Genomic DNA, 24,101 nt, shown 5'->3' on the forward strand with positions numbered 1-24,101 from the left:
GATGGTGTATAAAAATTAGTAACACTGACCGCAAAAGCATCAGGTAAGTCTATCAAAAATCTGAGATTGGGGCTGATGCTGTGACTCGACAGGCTAATTCTCCACCTTTAAGTGCTGGCATCCTGTATGGGTACTGGTTTGTGTCTCAGTTGCTCCATTTCCCACCCAGCTCTCTGCTCAAGGCCTGGGACAGCAGTAGAGGATGACCCAACACCTCGGTACCGTGTAGGCGACCTGGAAGATGCTCCTGGCTCTTGGCTTCGGATCATCTCAGCTTCGGCCATGGCAGCCACTTAGGGAGTGAACCATTGTATGGAAGATCTTTCTATCTCTCCTTCTCTCTAAATCTGCCTTTTCGATTTATTTATTTTTATTGAAAAGGCAGATTTATGGGTGCAGGTATGAAGGAAGACGGGACAAATATTTCAAATTTTTTCTGTTGTGTCTACAGAGAGGGAAGGGGAGGGGACCATTCCTTGCTGCCAAACTACACCAGCACCTGCGGATGGGGGACAATCATTTGATGATGCCTTAGTGACCCTGATGTGAGAGAGTGGATTCGCCTTTCAACTACCTTTTTGTTGTGCTCAGTCCCTCCACACACAGGCCAGAGCTAAGCCTAGGTATCCAGGCTAGTAATCCAAGGCTATTGCTTCCAGAAACACCCTCATAGCACAACCCAGAGAGTATATTTACCTGGCTCTCCGGACGTGCCTTAGTCCAGTCAGGTTTACACCCAAAATCAACCACCACCAAGACCCTGATAACCAACTTTGAATAATTTCTACCACTGGACACAAAATCCACAAGGAAATAGAATTGAGAACATATAAAGCAATGAGACTTTGTGGACATTCACTGGCTACCAACACTAACTGCTCAACATACATGTCTTCCCAAAGTCTAGGCTAGGCCATAAAATAAAGTTCAACGATTTGGAAAGGATACAAGTAATTCAAAGCATGCTGATTAGAGTGACAGGAACATGGAGGCCCTTAAGGAAGGCATCTGAAAAAAAATACGCATAAATTGTGCATATACAATCACAGAGGAGGTGCTTCTCACTCCAGGAATCCAGCAATGACCTGTGGCGTGTGTTTCCACGCGAGGTTTCCACATGAGGTTTTCCGCAGGAAGCATGGTCTCGCAGTCCAGACACTTAAGAAGTGATTCAGGAATTCTGTGACCCAAGGACTCTTGGTCTGCCCGCACTGTGCCACACCCTGGGCCTCAGTTTCCCTGGCAGCTAACTGGGTCCTTCTGCACCTTCAGTCCCTGAAGAAGGCAATCCCCAAGACGACACTAGCAGGCTCAGCCCTCCTAGCTGGCACAAACAAGGCAAGTCCACAACAAGGATGGGTCAAGTGGGGGGCGCCCGGTCAGTTTCTATGCTGGACTGTTGGCTGTGCATACCTCGAAGGTGGGCAATGAGGGGCTCGAGTGGGTGCGCACCTACAACCTGTAACAGCAGAGGGGGTCGGGCTGGGAGGAGCCGGGGTGGCAGGTAGGCCGGGGCGCGGGAGCCCAAGCGGGTCGGGACTGGAGGTGGGCCCGCGCACCGGCGGCCGAGCGCAGGCGGCGCCGCGGGCAGCCGGGACAGCGCCGGGGCTTCGACTGCGGCCGCGCGGCGGGAGGCGGGGCAGGAAGGGCCGCGCGCCGCAGCCTCGCCCGCCTGTCCGCCCGCCCGGCGCGGGGAGCCTGCTGAGCGCAGGAGACGCGCGCAACCAGCACGTTGCGGCCGTGGTCATCTCAGTCCGTGTCATAGCCCCTCCCCTGGCTGGGACCTGGGGGGCCTTTATTATTCTCTCCCCGCCCCCCACCCAACCCTCGGGCTGACCTGCGGTCCTCCGGCCGCGAGCGCGCGGGCCGCCGTCCTCGCAGGGCGGGGACGCTAGTCATCGCGTTCCTCACCGCTGTCCCCGCGTCCCCGTGCCCAGGCTCCTCCGCAGGCTCGGGAGGTCCCCGCCCGGCCCCGAGACGGCCCATTGTCCCTGAGGCCCGAGGCCCCAGGCCTTCGCCCCCTGAGCGGGATGCAGCCCTCGGGCAAGGCGGCCGCCAGGGAGGCTGCGGGCCGCGACGTGCTGGCCGCCGACCTCCGGTGCAGCCTGTTCGCCTCGGCCCTGCAGAGCTACAAGCGCGACTCGGTGCTGCGGCCCTTCCCCGCGTCCTACGCCCGCCACGACTGTAAGGACTTTGAGGCCCTGGTGAGTGTCCTTTGCCCCAGCGCTGCCCACTGCGTCCTGGGCCAAGTGGCCTGCGCGCACACAGCTGCACCCCATGTCCATGAACACGCCAGCCCCTTCCACTCAGCACTTCTCCTTCCCGCCCCTGGCTTTGGGGGAGGTTTCTGTGAACTGGGAACATTCCAGAGAACCTGGTGTTAAAGATAAGGGACCCCCAGGAGTGAGGTGTCTGCAGAATTTTCTAGCATGGCCAGCCAGATGGTGTTGATTTGAATCCGGTTCAGTTCCTTGTACCTAGGAAGTGACCCATCCCTTGCAAATAGTTGGACAGCAGAAGTTCTCCAAACTGCCTTGGTTTCTAGATGCGATGTGATAATACATGTGTGAACTAGCTTCTCTGAGGCCTCACAGACACTTAGTTTCTTGCAATTGTCCTGAGACATAAGGGCTCCAGAAATGAGTTATTTTTGTCTATTTAAGGATTAGTTCTATGTGTATGTATATTTTATTTTTTTAATTCTTTTTTATTATTATATTGGTGACAATCTTTACATGTGTATGTATATTTTAAAGATTTTTTTTATTGGAAAGTCAGAGAGGAGAAAACACAGAGGAGGAAAGACAGAAAGATCTTCAGTCTGCTGATTCACTCCCCAAGTGACCGCAATGGCTGGAGCTGAGCCAACTGAAGCCAGAAGCCAGGAGCTTCTTCCACATCTCCCACATGGGTGCAGGGTCCCAAGGCCTTGGGCTGATCTCGACTACTTTCCCAGGCCACAAGCAGGGAGCTGGAAGGGAAGCGGGGCCACTGGGACACGAACCAACACCCTTATGGGATCCTGGCGTGTGCAAAGCGAGACTTTTAGCCACTAGGCTGCTGCGCCAGGACACTATGTTTATTTTTATTTTGAAAGATGGAGTTACAGAGAGGGAAAGGAGACAGAGAGAAAGGTCTTCCAACTGCTGTTTCACTCCCCAAGTAGCTGTAACAGCTGGAGCTGCCAGGTTGAAGCCAGGAGTCAGAGCTTCTTTTGGGTCTCTTACGTGAATGTAGGGCCCCAAGGACTTGGGGCCATCCTCTGCTGCTTTTCCCAGGCTATAAACAGGGAGCTGGATCAAAAATGGAGCAGCCTGGGACACAAACTGGTGCCCATATGGGATGCCAGTGCTGGGGGCAATGACTTTCACCCACTGTGTCATAATGCCATGACACCAGCCCCCAGAAACTTTGCCATCTGAACTGCTGGGATTAACTAGAAAATGTAACTTACCCAAATTTATTAAAACACAGAAAGTCAAAATAGTCCATATCATTAAAGACCTTAAATTAGGTGTCATTTTTTTTCCCTCTGAGAAGGCTCTGGGTCTGACTGGCTTACTGGTGAGTTTTACCCAATCGCTGAGTCATTCCAGGTTTTTTTTTTGTTTGTTTGTTTTTTTAAGATTTATTTTTATTGGAGAGGCAGATTTTACAGAGAGAATGAGAGACAAAGGGAAAGTTGTTTTTTTTAAGATTTATTTATTTTTATTGCAAAGTCAGATATACAGAGAAGAAGAGAGACAGAGAGGAAGATCTTCTATCTGTTGATTCACTCCCCAAGAGAGACCGCAACAATTAGAGCTAAGCCAATCCAAACCAGGGGACCCAGAGCTGCTTCTGGGTCTCCCATGCGGGTATGGGGTGCCAAGGCCTTGGGCCGTCCTTAACTGCTTTCCCAGGCTACAAGCAGGGAGCTGGATGGGACGCAGGGCCATCGGGATTAAAACCGGTGCCCATATGAGATTCTGGGACATGCAAGGCGAGAACTTTAGCTGCTAGACTGTCATGCCAGGCCCATGGGGAAAGTTTTTTCATCTGCTCTTTCACTCCCCAAATGGCCACAACAGCTAGGCTAATCTGATCTGAACCCTCCTAGGAGCTTCTTCCGGATCTCCCATTTGGGTCCCAAGGCTTTGGGCCATCTTCAAGTGCTTCTTTACTGCTTTCCTAGGTCATTATCAGGGAGCTGGATGGGAAGTTGAGCAGCTGGGACTTGAACTGGTATGCATATGGAATGCCAGTGCTTGCAGGTGAATAATAGTTGAGCCATTGCACTGGCCCCATTCATTCCAGTTTTACACAAATTCTTCCAGAATAAATAAATCTCAGTGTAATGAGCCATGCATGTGACAGATGAAAAGGGCTATTTAAAATGACCACCTACTTAGCATTATTTATGATGAGGTCATTGTTGGTTTCCTTCTTCAGTGTCATTTCCAGGAAGTTGAGGGACACACAGGGCTGGCAGCCTTGTCCTACCTGGGTCTTGAAGTCCATCCTAGCTACATGGTGAGGGTATCTCAGGCCTGACCATGATGCCCAGCATGTCAGGAGGACAGGACATAGGAAGTCAAAGAGAATGAGACAGGCCAACTGTCTGACTTCCTCTCTGGTTGGTTCTGCAAGAGCAAACGCTCAGCTTCCTGAGTTTGTGATGTCAGGTCTGGGAGGATGGAGGGAGCGAACCTTCCTTTGGTGTAAATGACAGATCCTTATGGGACGTCTGCCATGAGCCAGGGGCTGAGGTTATGAAATTGAACACACGGGGAGAGGTTAGCTCAGTGCCAGCCCCCCCAGCCCGATGCAGTGGGCACAGTGGCCGAAAGTGTGGCTGATGTTACACTGAGACCGGGGGGACCTGTGGGACAGAGAAGAGGAAAGGGGAATTCCAGGGAGGGGTGAGCTGGCCACAAGGACCAGTCTGTGCTATAGTGTGGCTACTGGGCAGGGCTAGGGCTCTGCATGCCCTAAGATGTGTGCAGAGGTATTCTTGGAGGAGAGGGAATAGGGAGACCTGGAAAATGCACTCACATTAGAGCTGTGCAGAGGCAGTGTGAGAGGGTGAGATGAGGAGGAAGAGGGGAGGATAGGATCAGGGGGCCCTGGCTTGACCACAGCTGGTGTCCTGAGATGCCGGTTCCTGTTAGTGGGCAGTGGGTAGTGTACTACCAGGTACACCAGTGAAATGCACAAATGGTTCTCTCTCTGTCTGAAGGGGCTCTAGATGAGCACCATCAGGGTTTCTGCCGGGTATGGGCTGAGTACAAAGGGGGCTCTGGGATTGGTCCCAGGTTTTTATCGGATTGGACTTGACTTATTTGGGACTTTTAAAAATTATAACAATTGAGCTGATCATTTTCATGAGCAAATGAAAAAAGAAATAATACCTGATCCAGTGCTCTGACGTGCACACTAGATCTCCCAAGGAAAGTGCTCAGTCTTCAGAATGTAGCTTTATTTCCTTACTTCTCTCAAAGGTGGGGAGGGGGAGCCCTAGTTTGACAGAGATGCAGATGGACCTGGAGAGGTTAAGCAATGCCCCTGTTGGTGGGCATGTGGCTGGGAAGAGGTTCCAGCAATGGTGAGAGGGTGGAGAGAAGGGTGGCATTTCCCCCTCCCTGCCAACCCAGCAACACAGACCATTTCTGGTGAGCTTCGGATGGCTCACAGTAATGCAGCGTGTGGTCCTTACAGGGATGCTAGTTGTACTTGCCTGGCACTGCCATGGGCAGTTGCTTTGTGTCATTCATTTAATCTTCCTAACAACTTTGCATAACAGGTTCTGTCATTATTCTTGTCCTCATCAGCAAATCACACACTAGTGACACATCACTCTCCTGCTCCCAGATGCTGGAATATCTAAGAGCTGCCTGGTGGTGCCAACCTGGGGAGAGGACCACTGCTTCTAAGGGCATGCTCTGAAGAGTCGTTCTGTAGATCTGGATGTTCAAACCTCGCCTTTATGCAAAGCAACACCTGTGGCAACACCTGCCAACCTATAGGTTCCTGGGCTTCCTCCCAGGGACCTTGTGACCTGGGTGATTGCAATGTGGCTCCGGCTGCCTGTCACCTCCTGTCCCAAGCCAGCAGGTTGAGTTCTTCTTCCTCTCCTGGGCTTGCCCCCTGCTGGCTCGTTGCCTTGTGGCCCAGTCACCCACACCACCTCTTTCCCTGGAGACTTCATTCTCCAACCCCTGTGGCCCTCAGCACAGCCCTCATTGAGGTTTAGCTCAGCCAGCTCCCCAGCTGTATCCTTCCTGATTTCCCACATGTGGTCTGTGGGCTACTAGGTTTTGTTTGTTCAGTGGCTTTTTAAAATTTGAGAAATTACCAAAAACACTTGCTTTTTAAAGAGTAATTTCTTCAACTATTATATAGTATCCATCAGACCACTGTAGATATTCTCTATTGCTATTCTATTTCTCAACTGAAGTTTACTGATAATTCTATAGTATAAAGATTGATTGATTTGAAAGGAAAAGTTGGGGGAGGGGAATCTTCCATCAGTTGGTTCACTCTCCAAATGGCCACAATGGCCAGGGCTGAGCCAAGCTGAAGCCAGGAGCCAGGAGCTTCATCCTGTTCTACGTGGGTGCAGGAACCCAAAGCACTTGGGCCATCTTCTGCTGCTTTCCCTGGAGCATTAGCAGGGAGCTGGTTTGGACGTGTAGTGGCTGGGACTCCAATTGGCACTCAGATGGGATGTTGGCACGGTGCCGCAAGCAGCAGCTTTAAGTGTTATGTAGGCCACAGTATTGGCCGCTGGCCCTGCTAATAAGAAATAAAAAATAGAAAAAATTGAGGGGTAGAGAGATATTGCACTCCAAACTGTTGCTTCATTCCTCAGATACCCACAATTTCTAGCATTAGCCCAAGGCCAATATTGGGAACTCAGTCCATCCAGATCTTTCACAGGGGTGGCAGAAGCCAACCTATTGAGCCCTGTCTGCATTAGCAGGAAGCTGGAGCCAGGAGCTCGGTGTTACTAGGTGCTTGGAAGTGGAATGAAGACATCTTTTCCTCTAGGCTAAAGGTTGGCTTCTGATTTCTTCATAAAAATTAATAATCAGGGGCCCAACACAATGGCTGCATTGCTAATTCTCTCCTTGCAAGTGCTGGGATCCCGTATGGGCACTGGTTTGTGTCCTGGCTGCCCCACTTCCCATCCAGCTCCCTGCTCGTGGCCTGGGAAACAGTGGAGGACGGCCCAAAGCCTCGGAACCCTGCATCAGCCTGGGAAACCTGGAAGAAGCTCCTGGCTGCTGTCTTCGGATCAGCTCAGCTCTGGCTGAGGGCAAGCGGCCACTTGGAGAGTGAACCAGCAGATGGAAGATCTTTCTGTTTCTCTTTTTCTCTCTTTTTCTCTAGATCTGCCTTTCCAATAAAAATAAATAAATCTTTTAAAAAGGAAAAAAATAGAGGCCAGTGCTGTGGCACAGCAAGTTAAACCACTACCTGTGGTGCCACATCCTATATGGGCTGCTCCAGCTGCCTGCAGTCGTTGGGATTGGACCAGGCAGAAACTAGGAGTCTGGAACTCAGTAAGTCTCTGACGTGGGTGGCAAGGACCTAATTACTTGAGCCACCACCTGCTGTCTCCTAGAGTGTGTGTTAGCAGAAGTGCTGATTGTAAGTGCAAGAGCCTGGACTGGAGTCAGGCACTCCATCATGGGTGCAAGCATCCCAAGTGGTGACAGCTGCTACGCCAATCCCTTGTCCACAGGCAGCCTCTAGAAGTTCTGAACTTCATGCCAGGCTCTAGGCTGGCTGCTGGGGCTCTAGGATCAGTTGGGTAAGTTTGTCCAGAGTATGTTGTCCAGGTCAGAGGTGGCCCCAGAGGGAGTGTCGGGTGTCAACAGGAAGCTGTGCTGTAGTCATGAGCATAGAACACAGCTGTTGAGCACAGAGGTCGTGGTGAGCCAGGGAGGGCTTTCACTGTGGAAGTGACTTCAGGCTGGCCACCAAGACTGAGGGGATTGTCCCTCTAGGCACCTGCAGAAACTCAAGCAGGAGCTAGCACTGGGGGCTGGGGAGGGAGTGGGTGACAGCGGGTGACAGGAGGCCTGGTGGGCAGAGGCCAGACTCCACGACCTTATTGAGGGCAGAGTCACTGCATTTAGCAGAGACGAAGCACCTATATTTGAATTATTTGAATTTCTGATGAGCTGCAATGCAAATAACTTTTTTTGTGTGTGTAATGCCTCAAACATTTCATGGGTTCTACTTAAAAAAAAATCTTTTGTATCTTTGAAATTGAAGTGGAATGGGACAGACTATACTTTATCTGGCAGCTTTCCTTGTGTGCTTGGTTCCCAAAAGAACTAGCTGAAGCGCACATGGGAGCAAGTTCTGGGGACTTGCTGGAGCAGGTGGACTTTGCAGAGTAGTATGGAAGGTGACACAGGACATGGGCAGGTCAGGTTATGGGCAAGGACAGTCAGTGGGGCAGTTGAGGGAGACTGGCCCCAAAGCGGAGCTCAGGTGAGGCCAGGGGCCAGCTCAGAGCTGGGTGGGGCTTCTCCCACTGCCCAGGTCAGGTCCTTGCAAGGGTCCTGCCCAGCTAACTGTGCAATAGTGGGACTCCCTGTGTCTAGGTGTAGCCTGCTGCAGTGGCCCACAGCTCACAGGTGAGGGTGTAAGAGGGAGAGAGCAGGGGTAGCAAGCATAGACCAGAAATGGAAAAGAAGGGGCAACAAAGCTGGAAGGTGTCCAGGGATGCTGAGGAAAGGGGTGGCTGCTTGAGGGTCCCCTACTGAACAGAATCCAAGGTTCCTGTGTGGAGTACCAGACCCGGCGCAGGCTGACCTCATGTCCCTCACTTTTCAGACTTTAGGTCAGACAGCCTATCCAGGCCCCTCCCAGCCCCCAGCCAGCAGGGGTCCCTGGGTTTGGAATCCTGCTGTCTGGGAGCAGAGTCTGTAGGATTAACCTTGACACCACCCTCTTCCCTAACCACAGGCCACACTGCCAGGTATCTGCAACACAAACTGGGTCCTTAACAGCTTCGCAGTGAAACCCATCCGGAGGTCCAACACAAATCATTTTATCTCTTTGTTATGATAATGAATACTTTTCAGTTGTGATTATTCATCTTTCTGCCTCTCCACCTGACTGGGGGCCTTCTAAATATATGTATATGTACACACACATACATATATATGTTTCAAAATATTGATTTTATTTATTTGCAAGGCAGAATTAGAGTGAGAGAGAGAGAGAGAACCGTCCACTTGTTCATTTCCTAAATGGCTGTAACATCCAGGGTTGGGCAAGGTTGAAGCCAGGAGCTTCTTAGTGGTCTCCCATGTGGATGTGGGTGGCAGGGGCACAAGCACTTGGACTGTTTCCTGCTGCTTTCAGAAGTTCATTATCACAACTGGTTGGGAAGTGGAGCAGCCAAGACTCGAACTGGCCTCCATATGGGATGCCATGTTGCAGGCGTGTGGCACCTACTGTCCCATAGTGCAGGCCCCTGGGGGACCTTTTTCACAATCTGTAAACCACCCAGCACAGGGCTTGATCCAGAGTGGAGGCTCAGTAAACAATCCCTGAGTAACCCAGGTCCCTGGGCAGTTTTGATACTCACTTGTGTCCTAACTGGATCCTCAGACCCTGCATGGAGAGAGAGGCGTCTGTTGATTGAGTCTTTGGAAACACAGAACTAAAGTGAGTCTGAAATGTTTCTGATTTTTGGCCACAGAGCTAAGGAAGAAAATCCAAAGTCAGCAGACTGGAAAAGAACTCTCAGTATTCAACAAGTGCCAACGAGCTAGAGCCGGACTGAACAGAGGGAGGGATTGAGCGCTGGTGTCTGGGAAATGATGGACTTGCCTAGGCTATCCCTAGATTCTGTTCTCTTAGCCTTCCTGACACTCCCTGTGGAGGTGCTGGGTCCCTGTGTCAGAGCTGACAGGTGTCGCTCAGGCCCCCGTCTGACCTGAGGAGGAGCAGGATACACACAGAGGCCTGCCTGCAGAGCGCCTGCTCCTCCTTCTACGTCCAGGAAAGAGGAGGCTTAGGGAAGCACGAGCCAGATCTTGGCCTCCAGGAGCTGGGCTGTCCTGGGGACAGAGTCCTGGGGGTGTGGGCATTAGGGGTTTAAATAACAGGCTGGTTTCTTGGGCTGGGGGTTCCTGGGTCAGTAGGGATAAGGCCTGGGGCATCCAGGGGAGCAGGCGAGTGAAGGTGTGCAACAGGTCACATCCATGGCAGCACCCATGTGCTGGGGAGGGGCCAGAGCTGCCATCAGTGCTGTGCTAGAGAGGCTCAATCTCTTCTTATCAGGGGTCGCTCCTGAACAGCAGATGCGTTGTCATTATCAGTTAAGGTCTCCTGTCCCTCATCAGAAATCCTAGTGCCAGGGCTGGCATTGTGGCATAGTGGATTAAACCACTGCTTGTGAAGTCATCATTCCATGTGAGCACTACATTGTGTCCTGGCTATTCCAGTTCCCATTGAGCTCCCTGCTAATGTGCCTGGGAAAGCAGCAAGGATGGCCCATGTACTTGGGCCCTGTACCCATGTGGGAGACCCAGGAGAAACTCTTGGCTTTAGACAAGGCCAGCTGTGGCTGGAAGTGAACGAACAGATGAAAGATCATTCTCTCCCTTTCTGTAATGCTAACTTTCAAATAAATAAATTTTCAAAAATATCCTAGTGCCAAATAAGTCTCAGGATTCTGATCTTTCTTGATTTTATTTTTTGAATATCCATTTATTTGAAAGGCAGAGTGACAGAGAGAGGGAGATCTTTTGCTGGTTCACTCCCTAAATAGCAGAAACAGCCACATCTGGTCCAGGTTCAAGCCAGTAGCCTGGAACTCCACCCGCGTGTCCCACATGGGTGTCAGGGATCCTTAGGCCATCACCCACTAACTTCCCAGGGAAGGCAGTGAGCTGGATCAGAGGCAGAGCAGTCAGGACTCCTAGGATACTTGTGTCACAAGCAAGTGGTGGCTTAACTCACTAGGCAACACTGCTGGCCCCTCTTCTCAATTTTAAAGTGATTCTCCCCTGCTGTGGTAACATGATAAAGCCAGCCTGCGCAGAGGCCTCTCTCAGGCCCAAGGGGCATCTGTCTCCGTTACAAGGCTCAGGGCAAACTCCAGCCTGTGGCAGGGCCATGTTGGGCATCTCTGTGAATGTCCTTGCTAATCCTTGCCTCCAAAACTGACAGCTCAGTTAGAGATGAGGACACACCCCCAGCAGGGGAGGTGCTGCTCTGCCTCCATGCCAGAGCCCCATTTGCCCCAGGAGCTGGGCTGTTCCAAGTATCCTCCACACAGGTGCCAGGGGAAACCTGAGCTGCCCACCACCCTACAGGTGCAGTGCCTCCCAGGCTACATGGTAGGTTGCACATTTCCTGTGAACTGTGTAGCAGCCTTACTCATCTCCAGGGGCATGATTAACAGCAAGTGAACAGATTCTCATGCCAGAAGACAAGGGCTTAGTTCACCCTTAACCACAGGTGCATCCACCATGTCATCATGGGTAATACTTTTCTCAGGGAGGGTGGAAAATGCATGGTCATAACAGAAAATAGCTGAGTGAAGCCTCACGTTGGCACAGGCCAGGTTCTGTACCACATGAGTTACAGGACAAACCTGTCAGAGTTCTGGGTTTTAGCATTAAGGGTTACTTGGGTGCTCGCTTCGGCAGCACATATACTAAAATTGGAACGATACAGAGAAGATTAGCATGGCCCCTGCGCAAGGATGACACGCAAATTCGTGAAGCGTTCCATATTTAAAAAAAAAAAAAAAAAAAAAAAAAAAAAGGGTTACTTGGAGTGGGTGTGGTGGACAGAATGTTTTAGGAAAATCTTTGTTGGGGATAAGTGCAAGTTGCTTTCTTCACCACACCACCAGGGGGCACCAGGCCACCATGATCTCTTGGATGTTCACTAATGGAGGTTGTGCCCTGGCTTCAGCTTGCAGATGCCAGCAGGTTACCCAACCTGAAAGAACTGCTGCAGTGTTCGGGAGACCATGACAGGCAGGCCTGGGACCTGGTGAGCTGGATCTTGTCCTCCAAGGTCCTGACGATCCACAGTGCCGGCAAGGCAGAGGTGAGACTGGGCTCTGGGACTGTGCCAGATGTGCCCCAAGTGCTGAAAATGCTGAGTCCCGGGCCTTACCCTGAGACCTGGGTTTTGCCTCTTGAGAGGGTTACTGCATGCATGTTATTTATTTATGTAACTTGAAAGAGTTACAGAGAGGGAGAAGGAGAGAGAGATAGCTTCTGTCCACTGGTTCACTCTCCAAATGGCCGCAACAGCTGGAGCTGAGCTGATCCAAAGCCAGGATTTAAGAACTTCTTCTCAGTCTCTCACATATGTTCAGGGTCCCAAGAACCGGAGTCATTCTCTGCTTCTGTCCCAGGCTACAAGCAGGGAGCTGGATGGGAAGTGGAGCAGCCAGGACACGAACTGGTGCCCAAATGGGATGCTGGTGTTTGAAAGTGGAAGATTAGCCTGCTGAGCCAAGGTGCCAGCCCCTTAGCTGCTTAAATTTTTAAAAAGATTTATTTATTCTTATTGGAAATATTGATAGAGAGTAGGAGAGACAGAAAGATCTTCTATCTGCTGGTTCACTCCCCAAGTGGCTGCAATGGATAGAGCTGAGCTGATCTGAAGCCAGGAGCCTGGAGCTTCTTCTGGGTCTCCCATGTGGGTGCAGGGTCCCAAGGCTTTGGGCCGTCCTTGACTGCTTTCCCAGGCCACAAGCAGGGAGCTGGATGGGAAGTAGAGCAGCTTGGATTAGAACCAGTGCCCATGTGGGATCCTGGTGCTTATAAGGCAAGGGCTTTAGCTGCTAGGCCACCACGCCAGGCCCTTTAAAAAGATTTTAAAGTTTATTTGAAAAGCACAGTGACAGAAATAGAGATCTCCCATCCACTGGTTTGCTCCTCATGTGGTCACAGTAGTCAGGGCTGGCCTAGGCCAAAGCCAGGAGCCTGGACCTTCCTCTAGATCTTTCATGTGGGTGGCAGGGACCCAAGTAATTAGGTCATTTTCCACTGCTTTCTTAGGTGCTTAAGCAAGGAGCTGAATCAGAAGTGGAGCAGACAAGACTCAAACTGGCACCCAAATAAATGCCTGTGGCACAAGTGGTGGCTTAACCCACTGTTCCACAACACTAGCCCTGGATCTTTTATTTTTGGGTTTCTGCCATGTTGTGGATGTCAGGTCGTGTTGGCCAAGGAGGAGTGCAGAAACCAGCCATCTCTTGATGGAATCTTGGTGACATGTGCCCTGATGTACTGACAGGAGTTCAAGCCAGTGTTTATGGCCATTTTTGTACTTTGTCACACCTTCTTGTCCCGTGAGATCATTGTAAAGGATACAGGAAATAGGTGAAAGTATTGGGAATATGAACAGTGAGCTTGCTTATGTGTTAATGTTGCCATGGTTACCTGTTCTCATGAGAACTAGTCCAGGGTTTTGGGAGGTAATTTTTTAAAAAAGATTTATTTATTTTTATTGCAAAGTCAGATATGCAGAAAGGAGGAGAGTCAGAGAGGACGATCTTCCGTCCATTGATTCACTCCCCAGGCGTCCGCAATGTCTGGAGCTTCTCAGAAAAAGAAGCCAGGAACCCACAGCCTCTTCCGGGTTTCCCATGTGGGTGCAGGGTCCCAAGGCCCTGGGCTGTCTTCGACTGCTTTCCCAGGCCACAAGCAGGGAACTGGATGGGAAGTGGGGCTGCTGGGTTTAGAACTTTCGTAGCTCCCATTTGGGATCCCAGTATGTGCAAAGCGAGGACCTTAGCTGCTAGGCTACCATGCTGGGCCTGGGAGGTCATTTTTGTGACACATTTCCTAGCTGCTCAGGTCAAACAATGATTCCCTTTATGTTTTTAAGTTTGAAAAGATCCAGAAGCTGACTGGGGCCCCTCACACACCTGTCCCTGCCCCTGCCCCGGACTTCCTGTTTGAAATTGAGTACTTCGACCCAGCCAATGCCAAATTTTATGAGACCAAAGGAGAACGAGACCTATTCTACGCCTTCCACGGCAGCCGCCTTGAAAACTTCCATTCCATCATCCACAATGGGCTGCACTGCCACCTGAACAAGGTAGGGTGGGGATGGTGTTGGAGGTGGTGATAGGGACTGGGGAAGGGTGCAGGTGGGTAGGCTGACAATGGCCTCGCCATTGCAGTGTGGCCAGCAGGTTGGTATTAGTCAGAGCCTTGAGAACACAGTGTCCTAGCTTACCCTGGACTTGAACCAGAGCCTGTCTTTCCAAGGTCATCATGACCTTGAAGCTTCCATTTCAGTAGCAGTCCCAGCCTTGGCTGTCCACGTGGAATCCCATGGGGAAATTAAAAAAAAAAATCCCACCCAGGATGGGGGTGAGAGGACAGCCGGGCTGACCACCTGAGTCTCCCTGGCAGTGGGGCCCAGATGTGACTTTGCCTTTGGTGGGGGAGGGAGTCCCAGTGTATGACTTGCCCAAGCTACTTATGGAGTTCCCTGTCAGAGGCACCCATGTCCCTGGGGAGGTTGTCAGGAATGCACAGGCCCATGCTAGTCCCTCCTGGAGGCTCACATGCTTGGTGCCATCAGAGCAGCTTCCACCATTGGAGTGCTCCAGGGTTCAACATCAGGGTCCCAGGGAGAGGCCCTCCCCCACAGCCTAGGCCCCCTTGAGCTGCTTTCCTCCCAGTTTTAGGAATCCAGGTTGTCCACTGCCCGCTTGCTGCTGGCACCTGCTTTATCCCTGGGTCAGATGTGGTAGGAAGATGACTGGCTGTGGATTGGCAGAGATGTAGATGACTCTGTGGCCTTGGGCATGTTGACTTAAACTCTGTGAGCCTCAGTTTCCTCATCTGTAAAATAAGATGCCATGACTTGCCCTGCGGTGTGTGGGAGGCTTGAAATGGAGCATGTATACACAGGCTTCTTTGTGTACCCGAGCCCATGGGAGGCATGGCAGCTGCTGGGGTAGGTGGACCAGGGTACCCAGGAGCTGTGGAAAGGCTGCCTGTCTTCCCTTGTATCATGGGGAAGGCCAGCAGAGCCCTAGGCTCGGTTGTAGCTAATGCCATCCTGGGGTCACAAGGAGGGACATTTCCCCATATCTCATCGGGGTCATCAGGGTTTGCTGTTATCATGGCCAGCCTGCTGGCACCCAGGGACCTCTATGTCTCCTGAAGTTGCCTAGGGCAGCTGTAGGCAGCTCATGGGGTTGGGCACCTGGTCTGCACTGTGGCACCTCAGGAAGCAGCTGCCTGGCATCTACTAAGAGCCACCCATCCCCTCCAGGCCCCTGGGCCGGGTGAGGAGGCTTATTAGGGATCCCACCTGCATCTCTGAAGGTGTGATCTTGTTCTTGTGGTGTGTACAACCCACATGTCCCACCAGTAGCCTTGCACAAGATGCCTGGGTCTGGCAAGAGATGAACACCTGGCAGGCCCAGGCACAGAGCTTCGATGTGGGGTCAGGAGAGAGGGAGCCCTGTGTCCTGGGAGAGGTCTGTATCAGCTGCTGAGGGGTGGGGGTGCCACCTCCCCTGGCAGGGAGCTTCCCTGAGGTTAAGTGATGAAATTGTGGAAACTGGTGCCAATGAGTGAGACTGTTGTCAGTTCCCCAACACAGGGTGTACTTCTGTGAGTTCTTCCAGTGTACTTACCACTTCAGGACACTGGAACTGTTGCCTAGAGCTAAAGGTTGATTTCAGACTGAATGGAAAGCACAGGCATTGTCAGCAGTTGCCTAAATGTTATGTTGAGAAGGATATGGTGTCAGCTTGGCCAGGTGCCACGTGACTGATATGATAATGTTGGCCATTGCTGTGATTGTTGTTGTCTACCATGAGCAAAGCCTGTGGTTGTTGCACCTGCTGTAGTTTCTGCTTGTAATTCCTTCACCTTGAATGCTTCTCTGTTTCTATTAAGATTTCTTAGGCCCGGTGTGGGAGCCTAGTTGCTGAAGTCCTCACCTCGCACACCCAGGATCCCATATGGGCGCAAATTTTAATCCTGGCGGCCCTGCTTCCTGTCTAGCTCCCTGCTTGTGGCCTGGGAGAATGGTTGAGGACAGCCCAGGGCCTTGGGATCCTGTACCCATGTGGGAGATTCGGGGGGAGGCTGTGGGCTTCTGGCTTCAGATAGGCGCAGCTTTGGCCATTGCAGCCACTTGGGGGGTGAATCAACAGATGGAGGATTTTCCTCTCTGTCTCTCCTCCTCTGTATATCTGACTTTGCAATAAAAATAAATCTTTGAAAAAAATTTCTTTATTTACTTGCAAGGCAGAGAGGGGGGTGGTGGTGAAGGCAGGGGGAGAGATTCCATCTGATGATTCACTCTCCAAATGGCTGCAACTGCCAGGGCTGTGCCAAGCTAAAGCAAAGGATCAGGGACTCATCTAGGTCTTCTGCATAGGGGGCAGGAGCCCAAGTACTTGGGCCATCTGCTGCGGCTTTCCCAGGTACGTTAGCAGGAAGCTGGATCAGAAGCTGAACATTGAAAAGCAGGGCCTGGAGCTGACACTCCAGTGTGAAATGCTGGCATTGCAGGTGGAGCTTAACCTGCTGCATTGCAGTGTTGGCCCATAGCATGCTTCTTCATGGTGGGTACCGGGTTGGCATTTTGTTGGTCAACACCAGCACAAAGAGTGAAACAGAGCCTGCCTTTTGCAGAGCGCTTCCTCATTTAGTTACAGCGTCTGCTTCTGACTCATGCCTTTTCCAAGGAAGGACTCAGAGTCCCTCTGTCTCACAAGGGGCAACTCCCTCGCTGCACGCAAGGCTGTTCCTGTCCCCGTGCTCAGTGCCATTCACATCCCAGGAACTGCAGCATCGTTTCACACAGAGACCCCATCTCTCACGTGCGCACCGTGCCTGGAGTCTTGCTGGATATCCCATGTCCATGTCTCTTGTCACCTTTGGCCACGACTTAGGAAGGAAAGACGTTACCCCTCTCTTGTGGATGCGGATCCTGAGCCAGCGAGGGTTTATGTAATTGCCAGCTGTGGGATTCAAGCTGAGGCCTGTTTGGATGACGATGCCTATGTTTTTCCCATTCAGCCTTGACCACAGGGAACTGCTAGTTTGCCAGACCAGGTGGCCAAATGCATAGTCAGTCCAACCACTGTCAGATGGGAATGTACTCAGAGTGCCATGAAGATGCCCCAGGTTGTTGGCACCCACATCTTGTTGGGAACAAAAAGGAGTCGAACTGTTCTGTTTACAACTTGATGGGAGGCAGGCTTAGTCTTCGCATAGCGTTGGTGCTCTGCATTCACCTGGCTGTGTCTCTTCTCTGTTGGCCTCTGCCATTTCAGACATCCTTGTTTGGAGAGGGGACCTATCTCACCAGTGACCTGAGCCTGGCCCTCATCTACAGCCCCCATGGCCATGGCTGGCAGCGCAGCCTTCTCGGCCCCATCCTTAGCTGTGTGGCCGTGTGCGAGGTCATTGACCATCCGGATGTTAAGTGCCAAACCAAGAAGAAGGGTGAGTGAGCGCACAGCCCAGCCATTGGGTGGAGGACCTATTGGTGCCCAGGGGTGAGTGGGGTCAGAGCAGTGCAGGACAAGAGGACAGGAGCCTGCCTTCCAGGAGGGGAGTCTTCATAGGGGTTGAACACACCACAGGAAAGAGCACAGAACAACTGGATGGGTAGGGAGGGCCTGGGGAGAGGCTGGTGAGGTTTGTGAGGGTCATTCAGAGCAAGGACCCATCTTGTGTGGTCATGGTGGCCAGGGAGAGCTGTGGGGAGGAGGCAAGAGTTCAGTAATGAACAGGAGAGTGACATTGTGGCCTAGTGGGTAAAACCTCTTCTAGGACACTGGCATCCCATATGGGTGCCAGTCAATAGCCTAGCTACTCCACTTTCAGTCCAGCTTCATGCTAATGGCCTGGGGAATGTAGCAGAAGATGGTCCAATTGCTTTGACCCCTGCACCCATATAGGAGACCTTGGTTTCTGACTTCTGCCTGGCCCAACCCCAGATATTGTGGCCATGTGAGGAATGAATCAATGGATAGAAATTTTTTTTTCTCTGTTTCTCCCTCTCCCTCTGTAATTCTGAATTCCCCCTAAATTATTTATTAAAGATTTATTTATTTTGATTTGAAAGGTAGATGTACAGAGAGGAGAGACAGAGACAAAGATCTTCCATTTGGGTTCACCATTTGGGTTCTCTCCCTAAATGCCCACAACAACCAGAACTGAACCAATACAAAGCCAGGAGCTTCTTCTGGGTCACCTATGCAGATGCAGGGTCTCAAGTACTTGGGCCATCTTCTTACGCTTTCCTAGGCCATAACATGGAGCTGGATGGGAAGTGGAGCACCTAGGGCAGGAACCAGCACCCATATGGGATTCCGATGTTTGCAAGGGGAGAATTAACCATCATGCTGGACTCAAATAAATGAATCTTTTTTTAAAAGATTTATTTATTTTTATTATAAAGTCAGATATACAGAGAGAAGGAGAGATAGAGAGAAATATCTTCTATCCGATGATTCACTCCCCAAGTGAGCGCAACAGCTCGTGCTGTCCCGATCCAAAGCCAGGAGCTAGGAACCTCCTCCTGGTCTCCCACATGGGTGCAGGAACCCAAAGCATTGGGCCATCCTTGACTGCTTTCCCAGGCCACAAGCAGGGAACTGGATGGGAAGTGGAGCTGCCGGGATTAGAACTGGTGCCCATTTGGGATCCCGGCGCGTTCAAGGCGAGGACTTTAGCCGCTAGGCTACGCCGCCGGGCCCGAATAAATGAATCTTTAAATAAATAAACAATGGGCAGAAATGGTGAGACCAGAGCTTGGGCTTCTTTCAGGGTGGAACTTGGTCTTAGGCCCCTGGAGAGGCAGCTCTGTGTGCAGCTGGAGAACCAATAAATGGAGCAGATGTCTCAGCAGAGAGAGATGGAGTCTGGAATGTACTTGTCAGTCAGTAGATGCTGGCCAGCCTAACACTACACACACTGGTGGAGATGCTGTGAGCTGCTGAGGCTGGCCATGTTGTCTCTACCTCACTTTTGTGTCCCTGACACCTCTTGCCCCGTGCTCCCTGTTGTGCTGCTCGAGTTGTAGACCTGACATTCTGTCTCTAGAGGAGGCCTCTTGGTCAGTCTGAAGACGAGGAGGTAGAAAGCTGCCTGGCACAGCCTCTATTATAAAGTAGCTTGGCATCCCGAGTGCCAGGCCTAGGTCTGGCACCACCTTCCCGGGCCAGATGCCTGTGTCCTTCTTAGGAGGTTTGCAAACTGTGAGATGAGCCAGTCCAGGGAGGTCTTGCTGCCCCTGCTGCCATAAGCAGGCAGCCTCAGCCTTTGTGGTTTTATGGTTTCCTTGTTTTGTTTTTAAGATTTATTTATTTTTATTTGAGAGGCAAAAATACAGAGAGAGAGAGGGATAGATAGAGAGAGGTCTTCCATCCACTGGTTCACTTTCCAAATGACTGCAATGGCCAGAGCTAAACTGATCCAAAGCCAGGAGCCAGGAGCTTCTCCTAGGTCTCCCATGTGGGTAAAGGGGTCCAACGATTTGGGCCATTTTCCAGTGCTTTCCCAGGCACATGAGCCAGGGAACTGATGGGATGAGAAGAAGCTGGGACTCAAACAGGTACACTTTTGGGATGTTTGTGTCACAGTTAGAGGCTTAACTTGCTACAGTACAACATCAGTCCTGTTTTGCTAATTTTTAAACCAATCTTGGAAGGAAGGGTAGAAAGTGAGTGTCCCCAGGAGCTTATATCCTGAGTGGTTGACTTGCACCTCCACCTGAAGGGGTCTTTTCCAGGTGAGGCCTGTTTCTAGGTTCTAGCCACAGAGCAATTCATCAGCTTCTTTTTTTTTTTTTTTTAAAGATTTATTCATTTTATTACAGCCAGATATACACAGAGGAGGAGAGACAGAGAGGAAGATCTTCCATCCGATGATTCACTCCCCAAGTGAGCTGCAACGGGCCGATGCGCGCCAGTCCGAAGCCGGGAACCTGGAACCTCTTCCGGGTCTCCCACGTGGGTGCAGTGTCCCAATGCATTGGGCCATCCTCAACTGCTTTCCCAGGCCACAAGCAGGGAGCTGGATGGGAAGTGAAGCTGCCGGGATTAGAACCGGCGCCCATATGGGATCCCGGGGCTTTCAAGGCGAGGACTTTAGCCGCTAGGCCACGCCACCGGGCCCCAATTCATCAGCTTCTTGCCTCTGCTTTCCCTCCACCCATCTGTGCCCCTTCCTTTGTGCCCCTTTTGTTTTCCTGATATTTTTTTCTTCCTCCCTTTTTTCTTTCTGCTGTGGTCTCCTGGCAATAGTGCTGTGTCACATCTGAGGAATCTTCTGAAAGTTCATGCAAAGTACGTATTCTAAACCAACCATGGGAGCAGGTATTTGGTGTGGCAAGGTAAGGCCCTGCTTGGGATGCTTATATCCCAGAGTAGAGGCCCAGGTTCAAGTCCCAGCTCTGCTTCCAGTTGAACATCCTGCTGATGCACACCAGGGGAGGCAGCAGGTGAGGCTTAAAGTACTTCAGTCCCCTGCCACCCACTGGGAGACCCGGATTAAGTTTCTGGCTCTTGGCTTCATCTGGCCCAACCCTGGCTAAAATTAGGAGGCATTTGGGAAGTGAACCAGTACATGGTACATCTCTCTCCATTTATCTTTGTACCTTTAAAGCAAAACAAAGTTTGAGTTTCATTTTCCATGAACTTTATTTTAAAGTCCCCTCTTGCCTGCACAGCCTGTTCTTCAGCCTGCAGGGCCTGTTCACCCTTGGGCCTGGAGGCCTGCCGCCTGCTTTGTCATCCTGGTCCTCCTTGGTGATCGTGTCCTCCCCTCTCCTCATTCAGATACCAAGGAGATAGACCGCCGAAGGGCAAGGATCAAACACAGTGAAGGGGGAGATATCCCACCCAAGTACTTCGTGGTCACCAATAACCAGCTTCTGCGAGTGAAGTACCTGCTGGTGTACTCACAGAAACAGGCCAAGAGGTAAGAAGGACTGGAGACCGCATACATGCAGCATGGTCAGCGTGCTTTCCCACCAGCCTCAGGCCTGCGCTATGCAAAGTGTATACAGTGCTGTCCAGACACTGTTCTGGAGGAGTAAGAGGCAGGGAAGACGTGATCCTGACCCTCTAAGGTCTGAGTATTCTAGGGAAGAAAAGAGAATGGTAAACATCAATAGTGTAGGAGACCACCCCTAACAGAAGGGCCACTCAGCCAAAAGGCCCATGACCGTGGTCCTAAAACCATTGATAAGTTCAGATTGAGAAGCAGGAGCGGTGGACCCATGGCCACAGGGGCTGTTGAGCCAGTATCTGCCCCTCTCTGGTCCCAAGCTGCCTCAGGTCACCTCTAAGGTCAGGGTGTTGCACCAGCAGCAGGTAAGGGCCTGCGGCTCTCAAGAACCACAGCTGGAGCTGGTCCCAGCTCAGCAGCATGGTAGCATGGTGGCGGGAGAACACTGGGTTCTCACATTGGAGGGTCACCTTGAGGTCTTGCTGTACTGTGGGAGTCCACGTCAGGGATGCTAGTGGGGATGGGCAGCAGGTGGTCCGGTGTGACAGCAGAAGGGTGTAATTTAATAATAATAATAATTTAATAATCCTCACTCCTCTGTTTCTGGGTTTCATGGACCAGCAAAATATCAGCCCCTCACTATGCAAATTTGAAAATGTATAAAGGATTCTTGGCCAAGTATGAGTATGGGTGTGTGTGTGTGGGTTAAAGTCATTTGGCATTTTCTAACTTGGGAATTCCATTCCTTGCCTGCTTCTTCCCTGGGTGTCTGTGTGTGATGCACACTTGAATGGTTGAGGTCAGCTTCTTACTGGGCCAGCTTGGAATTTTGTCTGTCTGTGTGTCTGAAAGCAAAAAGACTTTTTTTTCCCCCTTGGGGACCTGTCACCTGCCACTATTTGGGCAGACACCCTGAGCTAGGTCAGCCCTCCAGACAATAAAGTCTTGCATAAGACAAGACTGGATACAGAAGGTATCGGGGGAGGGAAGTGGAAAGAGAGGGGCTGAGCTCATTGCATAGCTGTCTTTGTGCAACTAGAAAATGTTCTGTTGAAAGACACATCAGTGCCAGGACAAGCGGCCCTGGATTTCTCAGGCCAAGGAGCACAGAGCTTTATGTCATGGCTCATGTAGAGGATGGAATTCATCCTTTCATCTTCCCTGAGCCAAAGCTTGTTGCCTACACTTTCAAGAGAAGATGTTTTTTTCTCTTTTTGGCCCAATACCACTCTTTTTTTTTTTTTTTTTTCCCATCAGCAGGGCTTCAAGCCAGCTCTCCTGGGTTTCCAGCCATTGGTTTACGGTCATGATAACCCTTTACCTGCTGCTGCTACTCATAGTGAGCGTCATCAACTCCTCGGCATTCCAGCACTTCTGGTATCGCTCCAAGAGATGAGCTCTTGGGGCCTGGCGTTGTGGGGACCACCTCCACCGCGTGCCTTACTGAGAATGATTGCCCCTCCCCTCGTCCAGCCAGATTAGAGCCTGGGGGGGCTAGCCCCTCCAGGAAGGCGGGGCACAGGACCATCTTTGAGTGACATTTGCTTTGACCATGCCCCCAGCCATGCTCAGCTGGGAATCGCCAGCCCCTCACTCTTTGAGTTTTCATGGGGGAGCCCTGTTATTGGCTTCTTCTCAAATGGTCTGAGGGAGTTGGCTTTTCAGCTAGGGCTGAAGGAAGAAGTCCTGCTGCGTTTGGAAAACAGAGTGTCCAGGCTGTCAGTGGCGTGTTTACAATCGCTCCTGGAGGAGGCTGGCCCTCTCTAATGCTTTCTGGAAGGCATAAAGTGCGTAGTGGGGACTATCAATCACTGGGCAGTTGCCTTGTTTTGACTACACAGTCATGTTTCTCATAAAAGACAGCAGACTTAGTTTTGAATTCCATCAGCCTTTTGTGTGTGAGTGCAAAGCATTTTCACGGTTTTTCTCAAGTCAACAAATGGCCTCCTGCTGCAGCTGTTGCCCGCTCCCTCTCACACAAGCCGAGGACGGCACAAGGAAGGGGACTCAGCCACAAGCCACTCGAGGCGCCATCATCTTCTAAAAATTAATCAACCAAATTACAGCGGAGATGGAACCTGATGTTTGCTGATTTTTTTTTTCAACCACTACATGACAACTTTGTGAACCAAGCAAAAGGGGAAATTGCTAACCTGAGAGCTCCATCTGGCCAGTATCCATGGTTTGCTTCCTGGCTGTGTCTTGGAGAGATGATTTGAGTAGCAGGCTTGCCTCCTGTTCTTGTCCTCATGAAGCTGCCTTGGCCATGGCCTGTGGCCCTAGTGTCCACGCTGCAGACCCTCAGGGGCCGCTGGATTTTGAGAAGAGGCCTGGCTTGGTGTGCCACAGGTCCTCACGGATTGAGGGACTCTGTGGCCTGGGTCTTTGGGTGTAGGAGAAGCTCCTGCTTGCCCAGAGAGCCACAACCCTGTTCACTGAGTTCTTTGCCTTCTTCCCGGGAAGTTTTGGCTACTGTAGAGCCCTCTTTGATTTAGGGTGAAGTTTCCATAATGAAGGGGGAAGTAATTTTCTATAATTTGTAAGGTTGTGCAAAAGCCACTGTAATGAATTTTACATTGAATATTGGAGCATTTAAAACATAATAAAAGTATTTTCCTAATGACCACATTTTCCTGTTTTTTTTTTAGATGTATTTATTTTTTTTTTTTGCAAGTCAGAATTATAGAGAGGAAGAAACAGAGAGAGATCTTCCACTCACTATTTCACTCCCTAAATGGCTGTAATAGCCAACGTTGGACTGATCTGGAGCCAGGAACCAAGACTTTCTTCCAGGTCTCCCATGTGGGTACAGAGGCTCATGGACTTGAACCTTCCTCCACTGCTTCCCTAGACCAAAGGCAGGAAGCTGGATTGGAAGTGGAGCAACCTAGACATGGGCCAGCACCCATATGGGATACTGGTGCCACAGGTAGAGGCTTAGTGTACAATGCTGTGGCGCTGGCCCCTATTCATCTTGTCTTCGCTTTTCTTCCTTCATTTGGGTGGCTTAAGCTGGAGAGTGTCATCAGACTGGATCCATATCAAGATGCCTGTGTCCTTAGGAAGCTGACAGTCCCTGGGGCGGAGGAATAAGTATTTTAGGAAGGAGTTTTGGGGGCCAGGTGTTGT

The 24,101-nt window shown here is 51.1% G+C and overlaps 2 protein-coding genes and 1 non-coding gene across 4 annotated transcripts in view; all 3 read left to right on the forward strand.

Moving 5' to 3' along the window:
- The first annotated feature begins 1,713 nt into the window (after positions 1-1,713).
- Positions 1,714-23,608, forward strand: PARP16 (poly(ADP-ribose) polymerase family member 16). 2 transcript variants are annotated; one of them, XM_036495544.2, is made up of 6 exons: positions 1,714-2,204; positions 11,932-12,069; positions 13,864-14,076; positions 17,288-17,459; positions 20,801-20,942; positions 22,230-23,608. In XM_036495544.2, exons 1-6 carry the CDS (start codon positions 2,031-2,033, stop codon positions 22,366-22,368), a joined length of 978 nt encoding a protein of 325 aa, XP_036351437.2. In that variant the 5' UTR covers positions 1,714-2,030; the 3' UTR covers positions 22,369-23,608. The 2 variants fall into 2 exon arrangements, with proteins under 2 accessions (XP_036351437.2, XP_004578035.2); XM_004577978.2 differs by having other exon boundaries at positions 22,233-23,608.
- On the forward strand, positions 11,645-11,751 carry LOC131480605 (U6 spliceosomal RNA). Its single transcript, XR_009245659.1, has one exon. It is a non-coding gene; the product is annotated as a U6 spliceosomal RNA (small nuclear RNA).
- Positions 20,808-24,101, forward strand: part of CILP (cartilage intermediate layer protein) — a 66,392-nt gene continuing 63,098 nt past the window's right edge. Inside the window, exon 1 of the mRNA XM_058665669.1 lies at positions 20,808-20,942. The gene's annotated coding sequence lies outside the window, so the exon portion shown is untranslated. The remainder of the gene's footprint in view (positions 20,943-24,101) is intronic.

Source organism: Ochotona princeps, chromosome 6, assembly GCF_030435755.1.
Source record: "Ochotona princeps isolate mOchPri1 chromosome 6, mOchPri1.hap1, whole genome shotgun sequence".
NCBI lineage: Eukaryota > Metazoa > Chordata > Mammalia > Lagomorpha > Ochotonidae > Ochotona > Ochotona princeps.